The 21,396-nt window shown below is 36.4% G+C and overlaps 1 protein-coding gene across 14 annotated transcripts in view; it reads right to left on the reverse strand.

Moving 5' to 3' along the window:
- ANKRD27 (ankyrin repeat domain 27) overlaps window positions 1-21,396 on the reverse strand; it is a 49,784-nt gene that overhangs the window by 15,050 nt on the left and 13,338 nt on the right. For 12 of the 14 annotated variants that reach the window (XR_007506626.1, XR_007506625.1, XM_049804635.1 and 9 more), the window contains 18 exons: window positions 20,562-20,718; window positions 18,884-19,038; window positions 18,501-18,560; window positions 18,357-18,410; window positions 18,208-18,273; window positions 18,053-18,129; window positions 17,571-17,692; window positions 16,557-16,635; window positions 15,536-15,668; window positions 10,372-10,464; window positions 9,420-9,547; window positions 8,880-8,962; window positions 7,976-8,091; window positions 7,093-7,185; window positions 6,515-6,712; window positions 6,134-6,193; window positions 5,901-6,020; window positions 2,242-2,286 (listed from right to left, as the gene is read on the reverse strand). Coding sequence is in view for 12 of the 14 variants with exons in the window: in XM_049804635.1 (XP_049660592.1) it covers window positions 2,242-2,286; window positions 5,901-6,020; window positions 6,134-6,193; window positions 6,515-6,712; window positions 7,093-7,185; window positions 7,976-8,091; window positions 8,880-8,962; window positions 9,420-9,547; window positions 10,372-10,464; window positions 15,536-15,668; window positions 16,557-16,635; window positions 17,571-17,692; window positions 18,053-18,129; window positions 18,208-18,273; window positions 18,357-18,410; window positions 18,501-18,560; window positions 18,884-19,038; window positions 20,562-20,718 (1,839 nt within the window). In the remaining 2 variants the exon portion in view is untranslated. The remainder of the gene's footprint in view (window positions 1-2,241; window positions 2,287-5,900; window positions 6,021-6,133; window positions 6,194-6,514; window positions 6,713-7,092; window positions 7,186-7,975; window positions 8,092-8,879; window positions 8,963-9,419; window positions 9,548-10,371; window positions 10,465-15,535; window positions 15,669-16,556; window positions 16,636-17,570; window positions 17,693-18,052; window positions 18,130-18,207; window positions 18,274-18,356; window positions 18,411-18,500; window positions 18,561-18,883; window positions 19,039-20,561; window positions 20,719-21,396) is intronic. The other 2 variants (XM_049804645.1, XM_049804646.1) reach the window with 2 other exon arrangements.

Genomic DNA, 21,396 nt, shown 5'->3' on the forward strand with positions numbered 1-21,396 from the left:
GTCGTTGATTAACATCATTATCTCCAGTCTAAAGCATACTTGCTTTTGAAGTTTGCAGATGCTTTGATGGCGACAAAGGTTGTTTTCTGGCTTCCTGAACAATCACAGCATAACACTATTTTATTTTTTTAGTTCTTCCAGTTTCATAGCATTCTTTTTTTAATGCCTTCTATTGCAAAGCTCAATTGGCTGTCACAGCGGAAATCTACAACAGCACTAATGACCCTACTGCTGCTTCTGTTCCTATGGAGACAGACCTCAGTCTGTCAGAACAAGATAAGAGTTTTTAAATAACTATGTTTTTTAATAGATACGCAAACTGTAACCTTTGCCACCCAACTGGACAATTCTGTTTATAATGAACAGTTTTACATGAACTTGAGTGATGTGGAAAGTAAAGCCACAAAAAATAAGGCGATTCTGTCATATGCATGCACAGATTAGGTTTCTATATGCTTGTCATTGCTGACATCTGTTGAGCAGTGCTAGATACTAATATTCCAGCAAATTATAGCACTATATTTAATTTTCTTTAAATTTTTTTCATGATGCAGTTTAGATTTTCACAAAGTCTGTGAAAAGTTAATTGCAATACATTCATGTTTACTACTTGCCAGGAAGATGGTAAATATCACCATTGTATGCATTGCTGCTTCTTGAAATGACTTAAGGGCTGACCTGGAAATAATTACTAAGATGAAGTTACATTGTAAACTAGGATAATTATATTTACTTAACAACTGAACAGTTCTTTCCTCTATCAGTTGATAAATTAATTTGCTTCTATCATCTAACTGGAATAAAACATGACAATCAATATTAACATGGTATGTATTTTATGATGCAGATTATCTATTTTATTATGACTGTGTGATGCTTCATTAGCATCTGTAACTCCTGGTACATATCACCTAAACAAATTTTTCAGAACACGCATCCAGCAGAGAAACCCTGCATTCTCACATGGGTTCATAATTTTGTTCTGTGAACTACAAAATAATTTAGAGATGTACAGCCTTACACATCTTTCCAAAGACAAAACTTCAGAAGATTTCTGTGTCATCTTCAATTTTTCAGTAGAATAACATTGGAAATACCTTATTGTTCAAATTTTCAGGAATAAAGGGCAACAGTAACTAAAAACTATGTCAAAACAGGTGGTAAGTATCACAATTTACAGAACATCAACAACTCTGAAACTGATATTATTACAGCCATCAGCTATCCATTTGAAGTGAAATCCAAACTACAGCAAAGTTGTATGCCCCTGAGCTAAATTCTCTGTACTGACTGGTGTCACCTAAATTTCCTCTCTGTATGAAATATTAATAAAAAGGTATCACAACAAACAAAATAAGAGCTCATTTTTCATTTATAGTACCTATGCACAATTATTACATGCGGTAAACACACAATAAAGAGTAGACAATATTCAAAGCATTAGAGAACCTGACAATTTAGGAAGTTGTGGATTTAAACACACTGTATTACTGCAACGCTTCTTAAGTCAAAAAACTGCAAACTGTTAATCCCACCATTCAATTTCCAGAACTGGTTCACAGCATTGCCGCTCCAGCATATGCATCAACTTACATACGAGAAAAGATATGATGCACTTCTGTGATGTAGGCAAAAGCAACTGGGAATAATAACGCTTTCTATTGGATTTGCTGTCAAAAATCAGGTTTACCTGAAAACTCATCTATTTTGCTTTTTTTGTTTTATTTTGTGCTGACTGCATATCCAGTCCAATATTGTGACATCAGTATAAGTATCTTTTTACAGTTCTTCAGTGCATCATGCCCCCATTTAAGAACAGCATTTGACAGTGCAGCTCAAGCACCGCAAGCAAATGAGTTGCTCTTTCCCGCAATATTTCTTTTCAACATGCCTGCCCTGAATATTGTTCTTCCCAAGTTCTTTGCATCTCCTAGAGGTGACTATGCATACGTTTTTAAATGACAGGCCTTTACAAAGGAATTATTCAATCTAAAGCAATTTCTTTAGTGCAAGAGGTCATGGAAATGTCAAAATAATGGGCTTTAAAGCACTGTAGGTAAAATAATTTGGGGACATGGAGTGAATATTCTTTGCAGAAAACGAGCTGAATTTGATTAGTTGTTGCTGAAGGAAGGTCCTATCCAAAGCATTCCTCACTTGATATTATTTACAAATAACTTCCTCAATTTGAATGAGGTAAATTGGAATTCAGTAATATTCAACAGCCATGCAAAGACTCACCATTTCCAGATCTCCATCAGCAACTGCTCTTAGGAGTTTTTCCACCTATGTATTAAGAAAACAAATTTATTTGCTTCGTTAGTATTGGTATTAAGCTGTACACAGAAAATCCTGTGTCCTTTGTTAACCTCCTAAGCTCATGTGGTAGGATTACTGCTAGCCCATTTCATGTTTATTGATAAAGTTTTAAAGGAAAAACCTCCTTCTTTACAAAATACAAAAGCTGTGCAAGGCCTGTGGCCATTTGATGATCTCTGACTTGCTTAAAGATAAACAGTACTTACCTAAATAGAGAACATGTAGTTCACACATAATCAAAGCCATGTAAGCTGATATACTTTATCATGCTGCTCAGCAGCAGCTGGCCATGCATTTCTATTGTGAACCTAACAGTAAAAATCCCTACTCAAGACAAATTTCTACCCTGATAAACACTCTTACTGTTTGGACTCTTGCTGAGCTACTATATGCTACCAGAAGCACGAAGGATGGCAGGTTTTATTTTGCTATTTGAGGAACAACAGTTTAAGATGAAAAAGATGCTTTCCAATTGTTCACATCTGCAGATTACTGGTTTATTCCTATGTTAAAAACCAAACATTTACAAATATAACTTGATTGTAAGTATGAAATTTGTTTTCTTACTTAAAATCCAAGATGATGTAAATATCAAAGGGTATGCATTAGCAAAAGCCAGGTCTCTTCAACTCAGAGTTATTCCAGGAGACCAGTATTAGACCAGTTAAGTATGTGTATGCTCAGGCAAGCTGATGCCTGAGCATGACTGTTTGGTGTAAGTATTCTGTTTATGAGCTCTGCAGGGGGGAAAGAGGCAAGGGGGGGAAGAAGAGATGGAAGGTGCTCTGCAGTGCATCGATGCCTCCCCTTGATGCCTCCGATTGCTTGTAAAAGCAGGAGAATGAGATGTACTTGTCTCCCCGCTTCTCCTCTGATTCTCTACTCTCACATGGAGTTGAGACCTAACCTGATAGAAAAGGGCAGGGAGAGTCCATTAGTACTATCAATAGGCAACTTGACTGGCCTCTGCAGATTGTTGAAGATAATAAGCTTTGTGAAAGTCTGTTTCAGCATTATAGCAAATTATTCTAGCACTGTGCTAGAATCACCAAAGATGCTGCTGTGTAAACAAAGTTGTTTCACTATTAAGAAACATCTTCCAAGTTGAAGATGTCATGGAGTAACAGCTACAGTCACATTTCAATCTTTATCTAGAAATTACTATCTTGCTGACTCACAGCAGTGTTTGGTAAAGCAAACAAGAAAGAATGAGACTAAAAGGAAGTTGTGTTTTACTGGTCTGATCTCTTTCTTCAGGGTTTTAGCAGAACAGGACACATCCACAGCTGAAAGATCAGAGGCTAGATTAAACCTCTCCATCCGTTTTTATCTCCTTTTAGAAAAGCTGCTAAGTTTTGATTAATTTTATTAATACCTTTGTAATACAAGGTGAAGCTCCTTGAAGTCATGCACTAGGCACTCAAGGCAGGAGTCCTCTTTCCTAACTTTAAATGTGACCGGCTTAGATTTAGACAGCTAACTTTTAGACATTCAAACTCCCTCTCTTACAACTACAGAGCAGAATGCAGTGAACGAATGACACTCGAGTGCAACTCAGGTCAAACTAAGCATGTCTGAGATTAATTCCTCTCTGGAGGTACCAATTTCTCTCCACTGACTAAGGAGGGAAAATAGATGTCTAAAGGTAAGACAATTGTCTTTCAGACATCTGAAGTTAGGTGAGCCGAATCCAATCTCTACACATACACATCTAAAATGGACTATATATACTAAGGAAATCTGTGCCTCCCATAATTTCCCCTAATCATATGGGATAATGTCACCAGAGAATGTAAAGGTCTTGATGATTTTCAGGAGCCAGTCTTATCACATACAAGATGCCTAACAGTAATAGCAAGTGACCCACAAGCTCTGATAATTTCTTTCCAAAAATAACAACTTCCTTACAGTTCTAAAAACTGCCTCAGGCTCTAGCAGTGGAGAAGCATACAACATCTGTTATGCAGCTTATAGATAATTTATTAAGAGTACTTAGGGCAAAATGTCTGCTACACGCATTTCCCCATCTTCCCAGTTTGCTTTCTCACTCCTCCATGGAACAGAAGTACCTTCCTTTAAATGTAAAAATAGATGAAACAAATCTACTGCAATTCACTCACATGCTCAGTTTTTCTGTTGCTGAACAGAAACTGTGTAAGGAGTTATTAGTTTGAACAGAGGAAGTTCCAAATTTACATGGCTGGCTCCTTTACTTTCTCTTTTCTAAGTTGTAAACAAGCCACATACGAGACATACACCATGGCTGGCTCATTTAAGCAAAAGTTTAATTCACTAGCAGTATTGATTAATAAAGAGTTAACTGCAACCTCTTAATTCATGGTCTAAGCCTTGAAGTCTGGAAGACTGACCTTAAAGCTTCCCATTACTTCCAGTGGCATTGCCTTCACGGAGCTCTCTCAGGATTACGCCCTTGCCTCTTTGCTTAGTAAGAATAAGAGCAGTGAGCCCATGTGAAACTTGGCAAACAGAAATGAACTAAAGCTGGATTACAAGAGAAGGTCATTAACCCCAAGAATATAAGGTGTAAGTGGCTTGTAATCTTTTTCCCTGGTTTGAACTAGTCTTAGCTCTTGGGTGTGATAAATTTGTTCCTTTAAGGAAAAATAAATCCTTGATCTATGAGGTGAACTTTTATGTATATTAGACCTTATTCAGCGTGCTTGCCTCTGTACAAACAGGGAGGTACACTCCTACATTCAGGCTCTCATAGAGTAACTGATAATGAAGTGTGAAGTAATGTTGTCCAGTCAAAACTACATCTTTGCATTTCTTGAAAACAGAAACTTTTGGCAAGAGAAGAACCTTTTAATAGCAGGAAAAGGAAGAATCTGAACATAGAGGTGGTATGGAGAGACAAAAATACTAAGGAGGTCAATTTGGAAAAAAAAATGGAAGAGGAAGACTGGGGGAAAAAATAGAGAAGCTCCAGAAGGAGTGGTGATATGACAGTCTTCGGAGGGGATAAATGGAAAGTATGGATCTGAAGTCCCACATGAAAAAATTCAGAGGACGGCACTTTGGCTGGTGTGGACAGAGCAAAATCAGCAGAGACATGTGTGCAAGATATTCAGTATATAGTGTGTACTTCTTCACATGCTACAAAATTGATTTCCTATGCCAATTTTGAAAGCTTGTCTTAACATTCTAGTTTGTTGTTTGTCAGTATGCCTGTATTAGCCTCTTTTCACTGACAGACTTTGTAAGCCAACGATGGCATTTAATTCCTGGACAAGACAGCAAGGTCCTTGGGGCGCTGCTTGCCATTATAACTTTGTAAACCTGAACAAGTTCTCAAATTGCATAGTTAACTGCAGAAATCTAACAACTACTCCAAATATATTTTCAATTTTTCCCAAGAAATAACCAGCAGAGCAGTTGATACCATACAAAAATAAGCGTTTAGATACTGAGATGACAAGCACCTGAGGATAGCAGCATATAATTTTCCAAAACAGACAGAAGGCTATTCCTGAAGAACCAGTTTAAAACAGTGTTGCAAAATATCACCTTTCTAGCTTCCTTCATTTTGCTTATTGTCAAAACTTATACCTCAGTCTTACCTCTTTATAACTATTTTTTACTTCTTCTTGCCTTATATCAGTTGATGCTGATGACAGGCTTGAGATAGATGATCCTCTGCTGAAAGTTTCTGTTGAGTGCTGAGGAGACCTAAGTGGTGACTTGAAGTTGGAAAAAAACAAAAACAAAACAACACACCCAGAAAAAGTTACCTATCAGATTAAGCAGGTTAAACATAGGCAAAAAAAGTTTAGCAACTTTCATTGGTTGTTACCTCAGAAGCACTCTGTCCTCTCTCAAACGTTAGATAGTTTAATTCCATCAATGACAAAATCTGCATAAAAATATTAATAGAGAACTAATGTAACTTCACTTAAAGAAGAATCTACTGACTGAAACACAAATTAGCCAACAACCTAATATTAGTAACAGATTATGACGGAGCAGATTAGAAGTACCCATTTACAAGTTTATGTTCTATACCACAGACTGTATTCATGCTATTAGATTTAAAATGTGACCTTTCTTCCTTAAAGTGAAGCATACATTTTCACTTTGATAGTACCAGACCACAAAATCCTGTTAGCAGGTAAGCATCTACATCTCCATGGAATTGCATCAGAAAGAAATCAGGTTAGAAGATAAAGAAGAATACCTTGGAATTTAATGCACACTGTAGGGAAGTCTCCTTCATCCGGTTTTGAATTTCTGGATTTGCCCCATTTTGCAAAAGCACTTCTATGATCCCTTGATAGCCCCAACGAGCAGCTATATGGAGAGGAGTATCTCCCTTTTCATTACCAATATCTAGTCTACAGGAATGCACATCATAGTAGACTAAAGCTTTGACGCACTGGAAAGAAAAGGAAAGCTATCAATAAACTATAGTATTGTCTCTCAATTCATATAACATGTGCAATCCTAAAAAGGTTTTTTTCATTGCTGCTCATATAATCCATTGCTTAAAGGGCAGGCTTTTACAGTTCAGTGTCATAAAACAAAGAGTTAAATAATTCAACTAAATTTGCACAAGACTACTATCTTGAATGTGAACACATAATAAAAATTCCTATGAACTACTGAATAAAGTCCTAATTTACAGCGTTAAATAGTTAGCCTCGAAATCTTTTTTATTTACTCTTTAAAACATGTAAGTTTAGTGCAAATTCGCATCACAGTTTAATTCCATTCCATTAGAAGGTCCATTTAGTATGTTACAAAACAATTACTTACATCCTCATGACCATAAGTGCAGGCTAAATGAAGTGGAGTATTTCCATTATTGTCCTGAACATCAGTACTTGCCTTATAGTGCAATAAGAGAAGCTTACAAGAAAAAATAAAAGTGGACATTTAAGTAACTAAAAAATTAATGGACAAACAATTGTTACTGTGTAGATTCCTTTTGGTTTCTAGCATGATGAAGCACTTCATGAAAAACTAGCTACGTCTCTCGTTTCAGACACTACTCTCTGGGCATTACAATACTGGTTTTGCCCTACCCTAAGAATCAAATAAAATCTGCTTCTTACATATTCAGAATTGTCATTGAAAAAATGAATCATCTAATGCAGCAAACATTGCAATACATATACTACATGATAATTTATCCTGTATTTTAAGAGCCTATGTAAGTGAAGACACAGCTTAATTTCAACAATGCTAATTAAAGAATCTCACATATATAAAATTAAAGTACACAATAATTTATGTAGTTACATAGTCTACCCAACCACAATGTGAAGTCATTTAATTCATTCCAATGACTGCAATGGTTCTTCTGTCTTAATCAAGAGCAGAGATGTTAACAGGTTCTCTATTTGTACTACATATTAGAGATTTGTATTAATAAAACGGATGAATTATCAGGCATGCATAGCTATCAATTGCTTGGTTATTACAAATGGCTGAAAACCTTGTAGTATAGGAAAAAATAAAATATCATGCAAACTACGGTGATAAAAGACCCTCAATTCTGACAGCATACACAGTTCTGGTAAAAGCTTCTCAGAAGACCTAAATGACAATAACAGTAGAACAGCTTAGTAAGAGTCATATATTTATTATTTAGGTTAAGTATTTGTTTTTATTTCTAATTAAGCCTTTTGGTGCTTACTGTAACATTTTGATATCCTTTCTGACAGGCAAGGTGAAGCGGAGTTGAACCGTGATAATCTGTAGCATTGACAATGGCTCCTTTGGCTACTAGTAAATCCACTAGTGATGTTTGCCCTTGAAAAATATGCAAACATTAAAAGAAACAAGTAAACTTTGCACAAGAACATTGCTACTTTTCAAATTCAAACATGGACTATAAACTAAGATACCCTGCATTTCTGCATACCATGTTTCTATATACTGTATATTCACTTCCTTCCCATTTCTTTTTTTTTTTTTGTTGCAGATTACTCAACGTCAAAGCTCCATAAAAGAACCTCTAGCTAAAAGCAAGCTATGCTTGTATCTTATGAGTAAGAGAAGAAGAGAAAATAAAGCCCTGTCACACAAAGCACTCTCCCATTGGGATTCAAGATAATAGTAAAAAAGGAAATTATTTATTTAAAAAACTCACTAAGAAAATTAATACATCTTCTAATGAATGTAAGATCAATGGCATAATGAACATTACAAGACAGGAGACGGTACAGATCTACCATGCACAGCCAGCTGCAGGAGAGAGAAAAGATTAACGTCTCAATCTGCCAGTTCTTTAAAACAAGACTGGTTTCTGAGGACACATTTTTACTTTTTTCACAGCTGAAGAGCAAACTACTGTGGCAATCACTAAGGCAAAAGTAAACAGCCAACAAACAAACAAACAATAACTTAACCATGAGAAACAGAGCTTAAAAGAATACACAATAACTTCAGTCTGTGCCAAGATACTAGGTTCCATAGCAAATAAGCAGAAAACAATTTAATGCAAAATTCACTCTTTAATGTAAAGTTGGAAAACATGCTAACGTAAAGATAAGGAACATAAGGAGTAGAAAACACTAGTGAAGAAAACCAATACTCACCACAAATAGCAGCTATATGAAGTGGTGTATATCCCCGGTCATCTCGGGAAAATGGAGTGATAATGGAAGGATCATTCAGTTTCCTTTAAAACACAATGGTTTAAAAGCAGCTTAGTTACCCATGCAGCAGTGGTAAGGAGAAGAGAAAAAGAAAAATTGCAAAGGCCAGCAAAAACTGATTTTGGAAGTTTTATCCTTTATCCTTTCACATAGACAAATTATTCTATACAAAGTTGTACATTTTGTTAAGAGATGTGGTTGTGCAAGGTATGTAAGTTAGGTTCAAAAGAAGAAACATTTCACACCACATTTACCAAAGGACATACAGCCTCCATCACAAAATTGGCTGGTTCCAAGGCATTCAATACTCTCCTAATATTTCTTCTGCTTTTTCAAACCACATGAACGTACACTCTCTACTACATCCTGAAGTGTTACCAACTTCCTCTATAACCAAAAGCAGCACACTTTCTAAAGTGAATCTTAGGTGAAGACTTTTACATAGTTTTTTGTGTATTTGTGGAGATGAAAAGTGCTTACCCAGAAACTAGCTTCTCACATTTGTCACAGTAACAGAGCGGATGACACATTTTCTGTACAGTGTCTTTATCACTGTCACCTTGACTTAGTAATCGCTCCACTTCCTCCTGATTACCTGAAGCAATATGCTACCAAACGCCAAGAGAAGAAAGAGAATGAGGACCCAATATAAAAAGCCTCCTTTTAAGGTAAAAAAAAACAAAACAAAACACACAAAAAATAGAGTAATTTACTGAAGCACAAAACAAAAGGAACCAATTATAAAAGACATGTATTCAAGCATTAGAAAGCAGAAATGAACAATGTCACAGCACAAAACCCCCTAATGGGCAATCAGTGTTAAAAAGAATCTGTTCTTGGCTTACTTCATTTTCTATAAAAAAATTAAAACAATTCCTATTGTTCTCTTTAGACTCAGTAACAAAATTGAGTTCCCTCTGTGCAAAAACATTTCTGTAAAATTACTAAGTCTCTAGCCATAAGCTGTGAACACATATAATTAGAAGTTCTGCTTTGTATCCTTGTATAGGCAAAATTCTTTTAGAATGACAATATGATATTAACATATAATATGAAGTAGCTGTCAGGTGACCACATTTAAATTATTTCAGAAACCCCTTTCAATTTCAAGCACTAAAAGCTGTGAGAGACAACTAGATAGTAATATCACGTCTGTGCATTAAATGGGCCAATCAATACCCACAGCAGTAGCTTTTCATCCTCATTTGCTTCCATATTTCGTATAACATGCTGAAATCCCTAAGATTAACTTGGTAACATTTTGGCCCAGAAATGCACTAGATTCAAACCACACATTTAGCATCTACTAAACCACATTTCACAGTACTAATGTAATTAACACTGCATTACATTTCAGAAAAATCGCAGAAAGGGAGGGATATAAATGTGCAATACATAAGTACATATGTATTTTGCCACAAAAGTTATTAACCTTAAATAAGCAGTCTATTGGAGTAGCAGACATCTGGGACAACAAGTTCATCCTTTGTCTTAAAAGCAGCTTGTCACATAGTCTCTCAGATTCCTGAAAATAAAATATGTAGATTGATTATCTATATACTCATTTACAGGCAAAAGTAAAGTACCTTAACAGTTGAATTAACTTTTAAAAATATTAAACACTGCATTTGCCACTTATGAATTATCAGACGCACATAAAACCTAAGTTAGTTTCACATTTAGGATTCTGACACTTGAAAGACCGCACACCTGTTCAAGAAAATAGTAAGTAGATGTACACCAGAATATTCTTTTACTGTAATTCTCCATGAACCAACTGAGCATTAATGAAATTATGGTTGTACCATCTAAAAAAAAGAACACAGCAAAACTACAAAAGACATTAAAAAAAGACAACAAGAACTGTAAGAAGTGCAATGCAGCTTCCTTACGAGGAGAAATTAGGATTCTTCACTCTGGAAAAGTTTGACTTTGCCACAATGGTCTACAAAAATCACAAAAAATTCAAAGAAAACATGTAAAGAATCAATATCCACTATTCCTCAAAACACAAGAACTGGGATGTCCAACAAAATCATCACACATTGGGTCTGAGGAGGGAATGGGGAGAAGAGAGAAGGAAAAAATGTTCTCTTATTGTAGAACTCATTGCTACAGGAAGTTGCAAAAATCAAAAGTATAAATGGACCCAAAAAGGCATTAGACAAATTCATGTAAGACATGTCTACTGGTGGCTATTAAAAAAGATGACCCTGATAAAACTCTGACTCAAAGACTCCGTTGAACTCTCTGCTACTTGCTGGAAAATAAAAGACCATACCAAGTGAAGCATTACGCTGTAGGAGACTCATTCATATAGTGTTTCCTACTGGTCACTTCTTGAAAATTGGAGACTGAGTTAAGCAGACATGTAGTGCAACTCTCACATTGGTACTTCCCATTTTCTGAGAAATCTGACAATACAATTTCAGGATGCACTAAAGAATACATATCCTTCCAAAACTATGTGAAAATTCTTAAGTAGACTCAGATTTTTGAAACAGCAACATTGAACCTCACATAAAATAAAAACAATAATGTAAAGAAAACACTTTCTAAGAAAGTAGATGGAAACAGTCACACATAGTTGATTCTGATCAAGCACTGCTTATGGTTGACAGTGAATATAATTTCTTTGGATGTTGTTTTTGGATAATGACTATCTCCCTAGAAATGGAAAGACTCCCAGCATCCATCAAACTGAAGACCACTGCATTTAAGATAAACACACATATATCAGATAAACTTTGATGGCTTAGGATCTGGGCTATAGCTTCTGCAATTAAGCCTGTGAAAACCAGATATTAAATAAGTTAAAAAAAAGTCCAACTCAGCTCTTAACAGTCAGCATAAAGTTTAAGAAACTAGTGAACTACAAATAAATGAGATCACTTGAACACCAAAAAGAAAGTTCAGATTTTCTAGAAATCAGATCACTCAAGTTTCAAAATCAACCCAAATGCCTCTCATAAAGCTGTCTAAAAAACCCCTCCATTGTATAGCAAATAATGTCGTTAAAAACACGTTTGTGAGGTCGAGAAATAAAAGTTCAGACCTGTACTTCACATTCAGTTGTTTGTATTTAGAGATGTCAGGATGACAAATATTCACCAATCTTTTCAAACCCAAGTACTTTAGCTAAAGATACCCAAGCGTATCTTTTCAGAATTACAAGGCAGATAACACTAGCCTCCTTGGATAGATTCTTCAGTGTGATCAGGAGTAAATTCCCTAAGAAATACTTGATCAAAAATGTTATTAAGTAGGAAAAATGTTAAAGCTTTACTGCTGATACAAGTTTCTGAAGTCCAATCAGAATTTCTAATGCAAATGCTCAGACAGCTTTACACTTCACTACGGAGAATCTAAGTAACCACTAGCAAGACCTCCTGTACTTTTAGTCCTGTTCCTTCCAACAGTGTATTTTACAACAGAAGCATCCCCAAGTGGAATAATTATTTCAAAGAGTAACTTAAGACAGCAATCCTTACGTAGAGGTATTATTTATTATATAAATCAGAAAAAAAAGTCCATCCAGGTGAAACTACATATCCTTGAAAGCAAAATAAAAAATGGCAGAAGAATCAGGTATCGGTTGAAGTATTAAGCAAGTTTGGGCCTTCAAAGACAAAACTTGCTTGTACATGCTTTAATTGTACTCCAGGAACTTAAAAAAAAAAAAATTGCTTTGAGTGGGACTCTCAGGTATTTTAAATCTATATTGTCTAGAAAATACACATCCAAACATTAATGATCTTTTCATCTAACACTACTCTCTAAACTAGAGAAATGAAATATTTGTACCTATGAGGGTGTACTTGTATAATAACCTATCCAAGGTGACTTTCACAGATTACAGCTGATGACTTGGGGAAGTTATCTCCACACCCCCACCCCTCCAAATATTTTTAGCCTCACTTTGTGTTCAAGTCTTCCTCTCCTGGTTTCTCCCACCTGCACTTCCTTCATGCCAACCTACAGCTCTTTCCATACAAGAACCAAAATGCTGCCTATTGCCTAGTGGCTGGCTCTAACTCCCTACTTTATACCTTACTTCAACCCTCTGAACTAGAAGGTCTTACTACATATTATCTGTGCATAGAAACATAACTAAAAGTCCAATACTTATTAACTGGAATTCTAGATAAATAAAGTTGACAACTCCCAGAAAATAAAATGGAATCTTTGTGCCATCAGTTACATGCTCCTCTCCTCCACACAATCAAAATATTTCTCCAAGACTTGCATGACCTTGGGTGAAGAGATTTGGCAGGTGCCTCCGAAGTGCAATTTTCTTACTGACATGAGGGTGATAATATGCCCATTATCCCACAGGGTACATTAGCTCCCTGCTGAGTTTTCTTTATGTAGTTAGCTTCATTGGGGATTGGACAACAACATTACTCAGCTGCCAGAAGCTCCATCTGAAGCCAGCTATAAAATTAAGTGTAGCCACATGAGGGGCTGTAATGAAGCCCCAGGGCACAGCAATGTTCCTGCTCACTTAAGTCCCACAACCCTTTCCAGCACAATCTGGAAACAGAAACCATGGGGCATCAACATGACAGCTGCTGCTGCTTTAAACAGAAAGTTGATCTCCTTTACCAGAGAATAAAGGCAATATCTCAACTGATAAGATCACGAAGGGAGAGCAATGCTATCAAAGTTCCTATCATGTTCCTCTACCTCCTCACTACCCTTTTTCAATTCCTGTCAAGGGTTTATTTGCTACCTAGTTTCTTCCTCTTCAATGTGTGCCACCTTCTCCTTTATCCTACACTAGAGAAAAGGGTGGTCTAGCTCTTTCCTTTTCAGCTGTGCTACAGGGCAGGGAGTCACCCACTTCCTTGTCTTCAAGGTTCTGCTGTTCTCCATCTCATCTCAGGGTGCTGCCTTCAAGCAATGTTGACTCCTATGAAAGGCAATGTAGAAGAAAGAAGCTCCTGTTGCATGCTTACTGAAGTGAGAAAGAGGGTAGCACTCTAGGCCTGGAGCTGATCCAGCTGAAGTATGGAGAGAAACACTTATTGGATTCTCTTATGTTGGTGCAGACACTAACATAAGCAGTGAGACTGCTCTCACCTACACTTCTCAAATATGTAGTTCATCTTTCAAGACAGATGCCTTCCCAAAGAAATATAGTAACTTAATGGCAGTGGCATTTAAGTTATAATCACTTGAGGGTGATCCCAGTATAAAAAACTGCTATCCTTAGCTATATAAGGAGGGATAGGACCAGACATTTAATAGGAAACAGTCATTATTCTAGAAATTTAAGACCAGGTTTGGCTTTTTTTTCCCAGTTTGCTGGCATTGTTGTAGAAGACAATTCTACTTTGGTTCCAGTTCTCCATCCAGACCACCAGCATTGCTTTTTGCGTATTGATTGTTAATGATAGCCAAGTGACTACAGGAAGCAAAATTGTTTGGCAGGTTGTTTTCCTTTTAAACTAACATTTTTATTATTTTTTTAAACATAATTCAATACAGCATTACAAACAAGAAATATCACAGTCTTTTTACACAAAATGAAAGAGTGGTGGGGTTTTTTTGAGTGTACAAAACAAACTTATGCATGACAGGTTCATGGAAAGATCCCAGAAAATAACAAAACCAGAAATAACAGAAGGCTAAAATGTTACTTTAAGTGCTGCTGCTTTAAGATTGTGCCCCAATTTGTCCCATCCCAAGCCCTGCACACTGAGCCATTATTCTGGCCCCTGCAATTAGATTCCAGTGCTTTGCAGTTGGGCAGACTGAGACACATTGAATTCACTCTGGTTTCAAGTTCGCTTCTTTTGATTTCCACATCAGATCAGGAAAACCTAATTTTGCAACAGCAAAAAGTTTTACAGGTGCAATAAGACTGGACTCCTTTACTAAATAAGCTACAAAGTTCTTAAATCATAGAAGTTTCTGAAATCACATCAATATCATCCTTGATTGGCCTGCAGGGATTTGACCTGATTGACAGAAGGTCTAGTCGCCCAGTAGGAAATAACTCATGCATCCACAAACTTCCTGCCCCTGCTAGGTTGGAGAACCCAAGAGCCAAATTTGACCTTCAAAAACACAATCTTATCATAGTCCTGCATTCCCATTAAACTATCATCTTGGTGCAACACAGTAATCTGCACTGCAAACACATTGAATTTTTGGAGTACAAGGATTTACTAAATAATTCTAAGTTACACTGCAATCACCATTTTGCTAGCATAGCTAAGCTTTTTAAAATTAAAGAGAAATCTGTTTAAGCTATGCCTACTCTCAAGTACTGCATTGCTTTCACAACCATGATAGAGTACAAACAGGAGATATTAAACTTACTGAAGACTCAGCTGTTGAAAATAGTGCTGTCATTTTTCCTCTGATCATGAGGAGATAGACTTGATATTTAACTACCTCCTCAAGGAATATACACTGAGCAACAAGGACTTCATTGTAATCATTTTAGCTTTGCTTCAAGTATAGTTACTTCAACTCATTTCTTTAAGTGCAAAAAAGGAACTCTTACATTAGTTGTTTGTATCCTCTGACTGGACTTACTCCTACAAGCTTATCAAGTACACATTTGACAGACTTTAAGAGCAGCTTACTGTTGATCTGTCAGAGAGGTTGCCTTGTCGTATGTATTCTATTGCAGCCTCAATTGAGGTTAGACAGTATCCCAATTCATCCTTCACTGAACTGCAAAGCCTGAAGTTCTTTATGTAACTCAAGTTGGCCATCCTGAAATAAAAAGTTAAAGCCATAAATCACTAAAAATAAGAAGACTCTAGCATGACATATCTTAATACTGCAACTCATCTTCAGCAATCCAGACAGGCAATAGGTGTGGGTTAAGAAAAAGCTTCTAGAAAGATTGTTAGGCTATCAATACTATGACTGTTCTGAGCTTTGTAAACGGATCAGAACTCTACTTACCTCTTAATTATTCAATGAAATTCAATTAATTGGGTATAATAAGGAATATGAAGGACAGGATAAGAACAGCAACAGGAGGCTGTTTCACACATTTCAAATATGTTAATGTTTCAAGCACCATAAACACCAGTGTAAAGTGATAGCTACAAATTAAAGGAAAAGTGCTCATCTCTGAGATATGGGATACACCAACACTAAAATTCAGTTCAGATACAAGTAGAAGCTTTAGATATACTTTTACTGATAGTGAGGAGAGATGAACACAATGGCACAGGTTAGCAACAAGCAATTAAGCATTCAAATCCAGTTACTTTACATGAAATGTATCAAACACCTAGAAGCTGCAAAAGGGTTTCACAGCTCCAAATACAGATGAGGAAGGACCAGTCTGTGAAGTCTATACTGACATGCAGATCTGGTGTAGAGATGGCCTCCCATTACAACTTTTTTCTGGGCTGGGAATCAAAACACCAAAAGACACAGCATTTGAATTCCTGATAGGTCCTTAATTCAGTCACACCTGTAACACATCTTTCCTGTTTGTCCTACTAAAAATAGTTTTCTGCATTACATCAGCCCCTCTTACTGAAAGTATAAGTTATTACTGCATGTTCAGAAACATTTGCCCCTACAGCTGCATTACATACAAGATGATATGATTGAGCTCTGTACAGCCAAAATATAATTACATACCAGTTTGGGACTTCTGTTTTTACAAGTAAATACAGCAAAACAGAGAGAAGATCATCTGCACACATAGTTTCCATGTTAACTAAAAAAAGAATTTAGATCTGGTGTTAGTCATGTCATGGTTCAATCAAGAGCAATACCTATAAACAGAGTTCCAACTCCTGAGACTAGGGGCCAGCTCTACTAGTAGAGAACACATTGAGTAACACAGGGTGCCCTTCAAATGTTCTCAATCACCCTCTAAATAGGCTGCCAGGAGCCAAACAACAAATACAGTTTGTACTGTACAAATTGCAATATTTGACTAGCATCCTCTCCTTCCTCCACAGAAAGAGCCAGAGCACCAACTCAAGATTTCTGAAATTCTTGAGGGCAAAAACTACCAAAGTCAATACGCTTTCCTATAACTCAGGAGTCTTCCTAGAGAAAGGAAGAGATGAAGTAAGGAAAGCGTAAGTTCACTGTACTACTCCATTTGCTTAGTGGAAGTATCTTCTCTCTCCAGGCTACATAAAATAATACCAGGTTAAGAAGTCCATGCTTTCCTATCACAGAATCATTTCTGTAATCCATGGTAGCACTTTGAATGCAGCATATAGAAGGTTTGTTTGTCCCCCATTAACACTGCACCTTGCAAAAGATGTATCTGTAGAGTATTGATTTCAAGATTATCAAGGTGCTTGGACAAATAGACAAAAATGATCTAGCAGCAATCCTCAGTGTTTAAAATGGATCACCCTCAACTCTTCTGCATGAGAAGATGTCCTAGCACATGCAAGCTTCTCACATGCTCTAGCTAAAACATATGTAAGCTAAGCAAGTACCCCGCCTCACCCCATGAGAAATAATGCTGAAGTGGCTATCTTGCCTCCATTTTGCTTTGTTTAGAGACCTGCAAGGCAGACCCCAGCCTGTTTAATCCACAAGTGGTATATAAGCTGCTGTGAATAGCAAAATGCTTTGTGTGTACTAGTTAAGAAAAATGTTTAAAATTAAGTTAATTAACTAATTACTGACCTCTTTGGCTAGGAGACTGCATAATAATTTGTACCACTTTTCGTAGACAAAGTAGCTTCTGTTGAGGGGAAGTACATTTGTTCAACTGACCCAGTTCTCGCTTTGCACGTGGTATATTAAAACTATAAAGTAATTTGAAAGAAATGGTTAGCATACAGAGTTCCTGTGCAAGATGTCCAAAACCCAAGCTTTAACTTATTCAGAACCAAGATGAACAGTATTAAAATACTTCCATCTCTACTCCAAGTACACTTGCATTTCTGTACCCTGTAGATGGAGAAGAAAGCATAAAGGGAAAGGTGATAACAATCATTGCAAAAACTGCCCTAAAATGACACTTGCAAAGCTTTACTTTTCCATCTCAAAGGAATGAAGTATAAGAAGAACTTGCTATTGTCTGAAGGAAGACACTTTTTGGCTGGCCTGAGACCTATTTAAGACAGGATCTCAGTAACTCCTCAGACTCCACAATCATCTCCCACCTGAACTCCGGCTTCACTCCAATGTCTTTTTGCTGCAGGTCTTGAAGGCTCCTTGTGATTTTGTTAAAAGCAGCATCCTAATCAACAGAAAGGCAACAGGTTTTTAAGATGCATTAAATTAATGTAACTAATCTTTAGCAACCAATCAATCTTACCTCACTTGCCTCAATGGTCCCCACATATTTGAAGACTAGATCATAAATAGCATGGTGGATATACATCTGTAGAAAAAACAGTACTTTAGGCATGAAAGGGAGAGTTAAAAATAGCTTGCTAATTATTTTCCTTCATTTCAGATGCTTACTTCAACGGCTTGCTTAATCACATTCATCTGCTCTTCTTGCTTTGCAAGCATCTTCTAGAAAAGTAAAGCCATACAAACAGCAAGAGAAAGTTAGATAATTTATTTCTTAAGTAACACTATGTATTTAGTAGAGTAAGTGCTTACCAAGTGCGAATCTCTCAAAAGATGCTGGAGACATTTGGTATAAAGTGCATTGACAGAATCCTGGGTGCAGGGGGAGAAAAGACAAGAAAAAGCAATCAGATTCAGGTTAATCTGTCTTGAAGCAGCAAAGCATAAATAAGCAAAGAAAGGACGTCTTCCCTACCTTAGAAGGGTGCACTATGGTAAGATTTTTAGCTATAAAAATTGCCTTTACCCAAAAGTTAAGATGTGGTAATTCACAATTAAGAATTCTACCTTCTCCCTTCCCACTCTACTCAACTCTAGACTACTCTGACACAGAAAAGCTCAATAAGACAAAGATATCCAAAGCAGTGAAGTAAATTACATTTAGTAAATTAAACATCAAGAAGCAAGATACTGACTATGTAGTGGCGGAGGCTCTTCCTTTCATGTTCTTTAAATGTTCTATAGAAAGATCCTATGTATTTATCAAATCTCTCACAGTGCCTTCCCAAGAATTCTCTAACATCTTCAATATTTTTCAGAGAATAGGAGTTTGATGAAGCTGTAGATTGACCTAAAATGAAAGCCAAGAATTTACACATAGGCTTAATATGTACGCATGGTAAAGCGCTTCCTGTCCCTACATACACAGCCAACTTGTGTGCAATGAAACATTAATTCAGCTTACTATACCTTTAATAGAAGGTATTGCTTTTAACTAAAAGAATTTAATGCATCACATTTAGAGCAGGGTCTCTTGCCTTTTATGTCAAGTATTTATTTGGAATAGCTAAAACTGATTTCACATGATTTATACCCCGGGGTAATTTATTGCCACATACACAACTCAATCTGAGTGCAAGTCAAGCTTGAAAAGAGAAGAAAAAGCACATTACAGTATTCACTGAATGCCTATGCAGGAAGTCAGTGTCCTCTACATGAGTTGAAAGAAATCCCACCTTGGATTTTTACATAACCTACTCTTTATTTAGACATGCTTTCTCTGAATGGGAGAGCAAAGTTGCTTCATGTAAACATTAAACCAAATCCACTTTTCTTCTGAATAAGACAATTGGATCCCTCACTTAAAATTCATATTGCTTTTTAAAAAAAATTTTTCTAAACAAGTCTCTCATCTGCAATCAAAGGCAGCCAACTAATAACAGGCTTAGATCTCATCCATTGCAAATTACTTCTGAAATTACAAATTACCTCACTTCTGAAAGACTGCTATACAACTACATTAAGTAATGGCCAAAAAAGGGAATGGCACAAGAATAATTTTTTATATTTAGACTAATATTTATAGAATTTAAGCCTATATGTATGCCAGCTTTTTTTTCCCCAGAAAATCTTTCATACTTCCCTCACAGTACTATTTTCACACTACCCTAGTATTACTTCATTTTGTCATCATATGTTTCAAATAGATATTCTTATGTATTTAGGAAGACTAGAGGTTTTTGTTTCAGAAAAAGCATATGTTTTAAGAAGCTTCTGTTCCTTTTAATTAGTAAATACAGATTGTTATACAAATTCACAAGGAAATCCTGTTACATTCACAGCTTTAACAGCAGCCTTGGAAATACTGTTCCAGCCTTGAAAGCAGTTTCAGTACTAGGACAAAAATTAAACGCATTCAACTTTGAGACAGACCACAACCAGAAGAGCTGCTATATAACTATGCTATAAAACCTCTAACCACTGAAGTGATCACGAAAGAATTTATCTCTCCAGTTTTTTGTGCATCCACCTAGCATCTCAAGATACATTTCACATTTAAGACTAAATCCCTTTTTTAAGCAGTCAGCACTAAACTGAGCATTGCTAAAAAACAACATGCTGGATCAAGTATTCCACAAATAATTTTTAGTGCTGAGACTGAGGCATAGACCCTATGGAATTAAGTTTGCCTGGCAGCAACTTAATATTTCTCTCCAGCAGCATACCAACATCTGCCCCAGCAGGCCAATAAATGCCAAGTGCTTTCAACCAAGCCAACACTTTTCAGAATAAAGGAAATATATTAAGCATATCAAACATACTAATTTGCTCACTGTGCAAACAAGACCACCAAGTTAACATTTCAATACATACTTGAGCTTTCTGGTTTTTCCAATGGATGAGCTATGCACAATATACTAAAGCTTTCTTCTTTTTCATTGTAAAATGTTTCCTCGAAAAGAACAGGTACTGAGAGATGATAATTAAAACCAGTTCCTAAAATGATGATGTTTCCTTGTATGAAGATCTCCTGAAACAAAACAAAAACCAGATTAAGTGTAAAACTCTGCCAGAGTAAAGTTACTCTTTGGCTTCTGCATTGCAGTTACATTTTCAGGGAAAGAAGGGAATCTTGCAAGACAAGAAAGCCCCAAATCCAAGAGAGTTCATATTCTTGTGCTGCATAGACTCTGAAACAAAGATTCCTTCTAGATGGCTAGCTAAACCTTACTTATACCTACTTTATTTACAAGTCTACTACTAGAGGAGGTTTCAGACAATCTGCAAGGTCTAAGTGACTATTTGCAATTTTTAGAGCACTTAGAAGGGAAATTGAAAAACAACTTAGAACTGGAGCCTAAGTCCAGCTTCACAAGAACACCACACATCTTGTCTACATTTCTCATGCTCAGCTTTATCTTCTCAAGCAACTCTAGTGAGGACCTCTGCAGTAGGAAGATCTAGACAATAGCCTGCAAACAGGTGCAAGATCTCAGACTGTACTGCAAAATTATAAGTGAAGAAAATGTGATCCTATGCAGTGTTAGCATTAGTTACCATGGCTCGCTGCTATATTAGTCCATTTCTGCTCTACTTACTGAACTGAATTAATACATCAGGCCTCAGATACAACTCAATACCACCCTAATTTTGTCTTAAGCCTCAGTGAACTCCCATCTGCATACAATATAGGCAGGCTACTATTTGC

This window comes from Accipiter gentilis, chromosome 7 (genome assembly GCF_929443795.1).
Source record: "Accipiter gentilis chromosome 7, bAccGen1.1, whole genome shotgun sequence".
NCBI classification, from domain to species: domain Eukaryota; kingdom Metazoa; phylum Chordata; class Aves; order Accipitriformes; family Accipitridae; genus Astur; species Astur gentilis.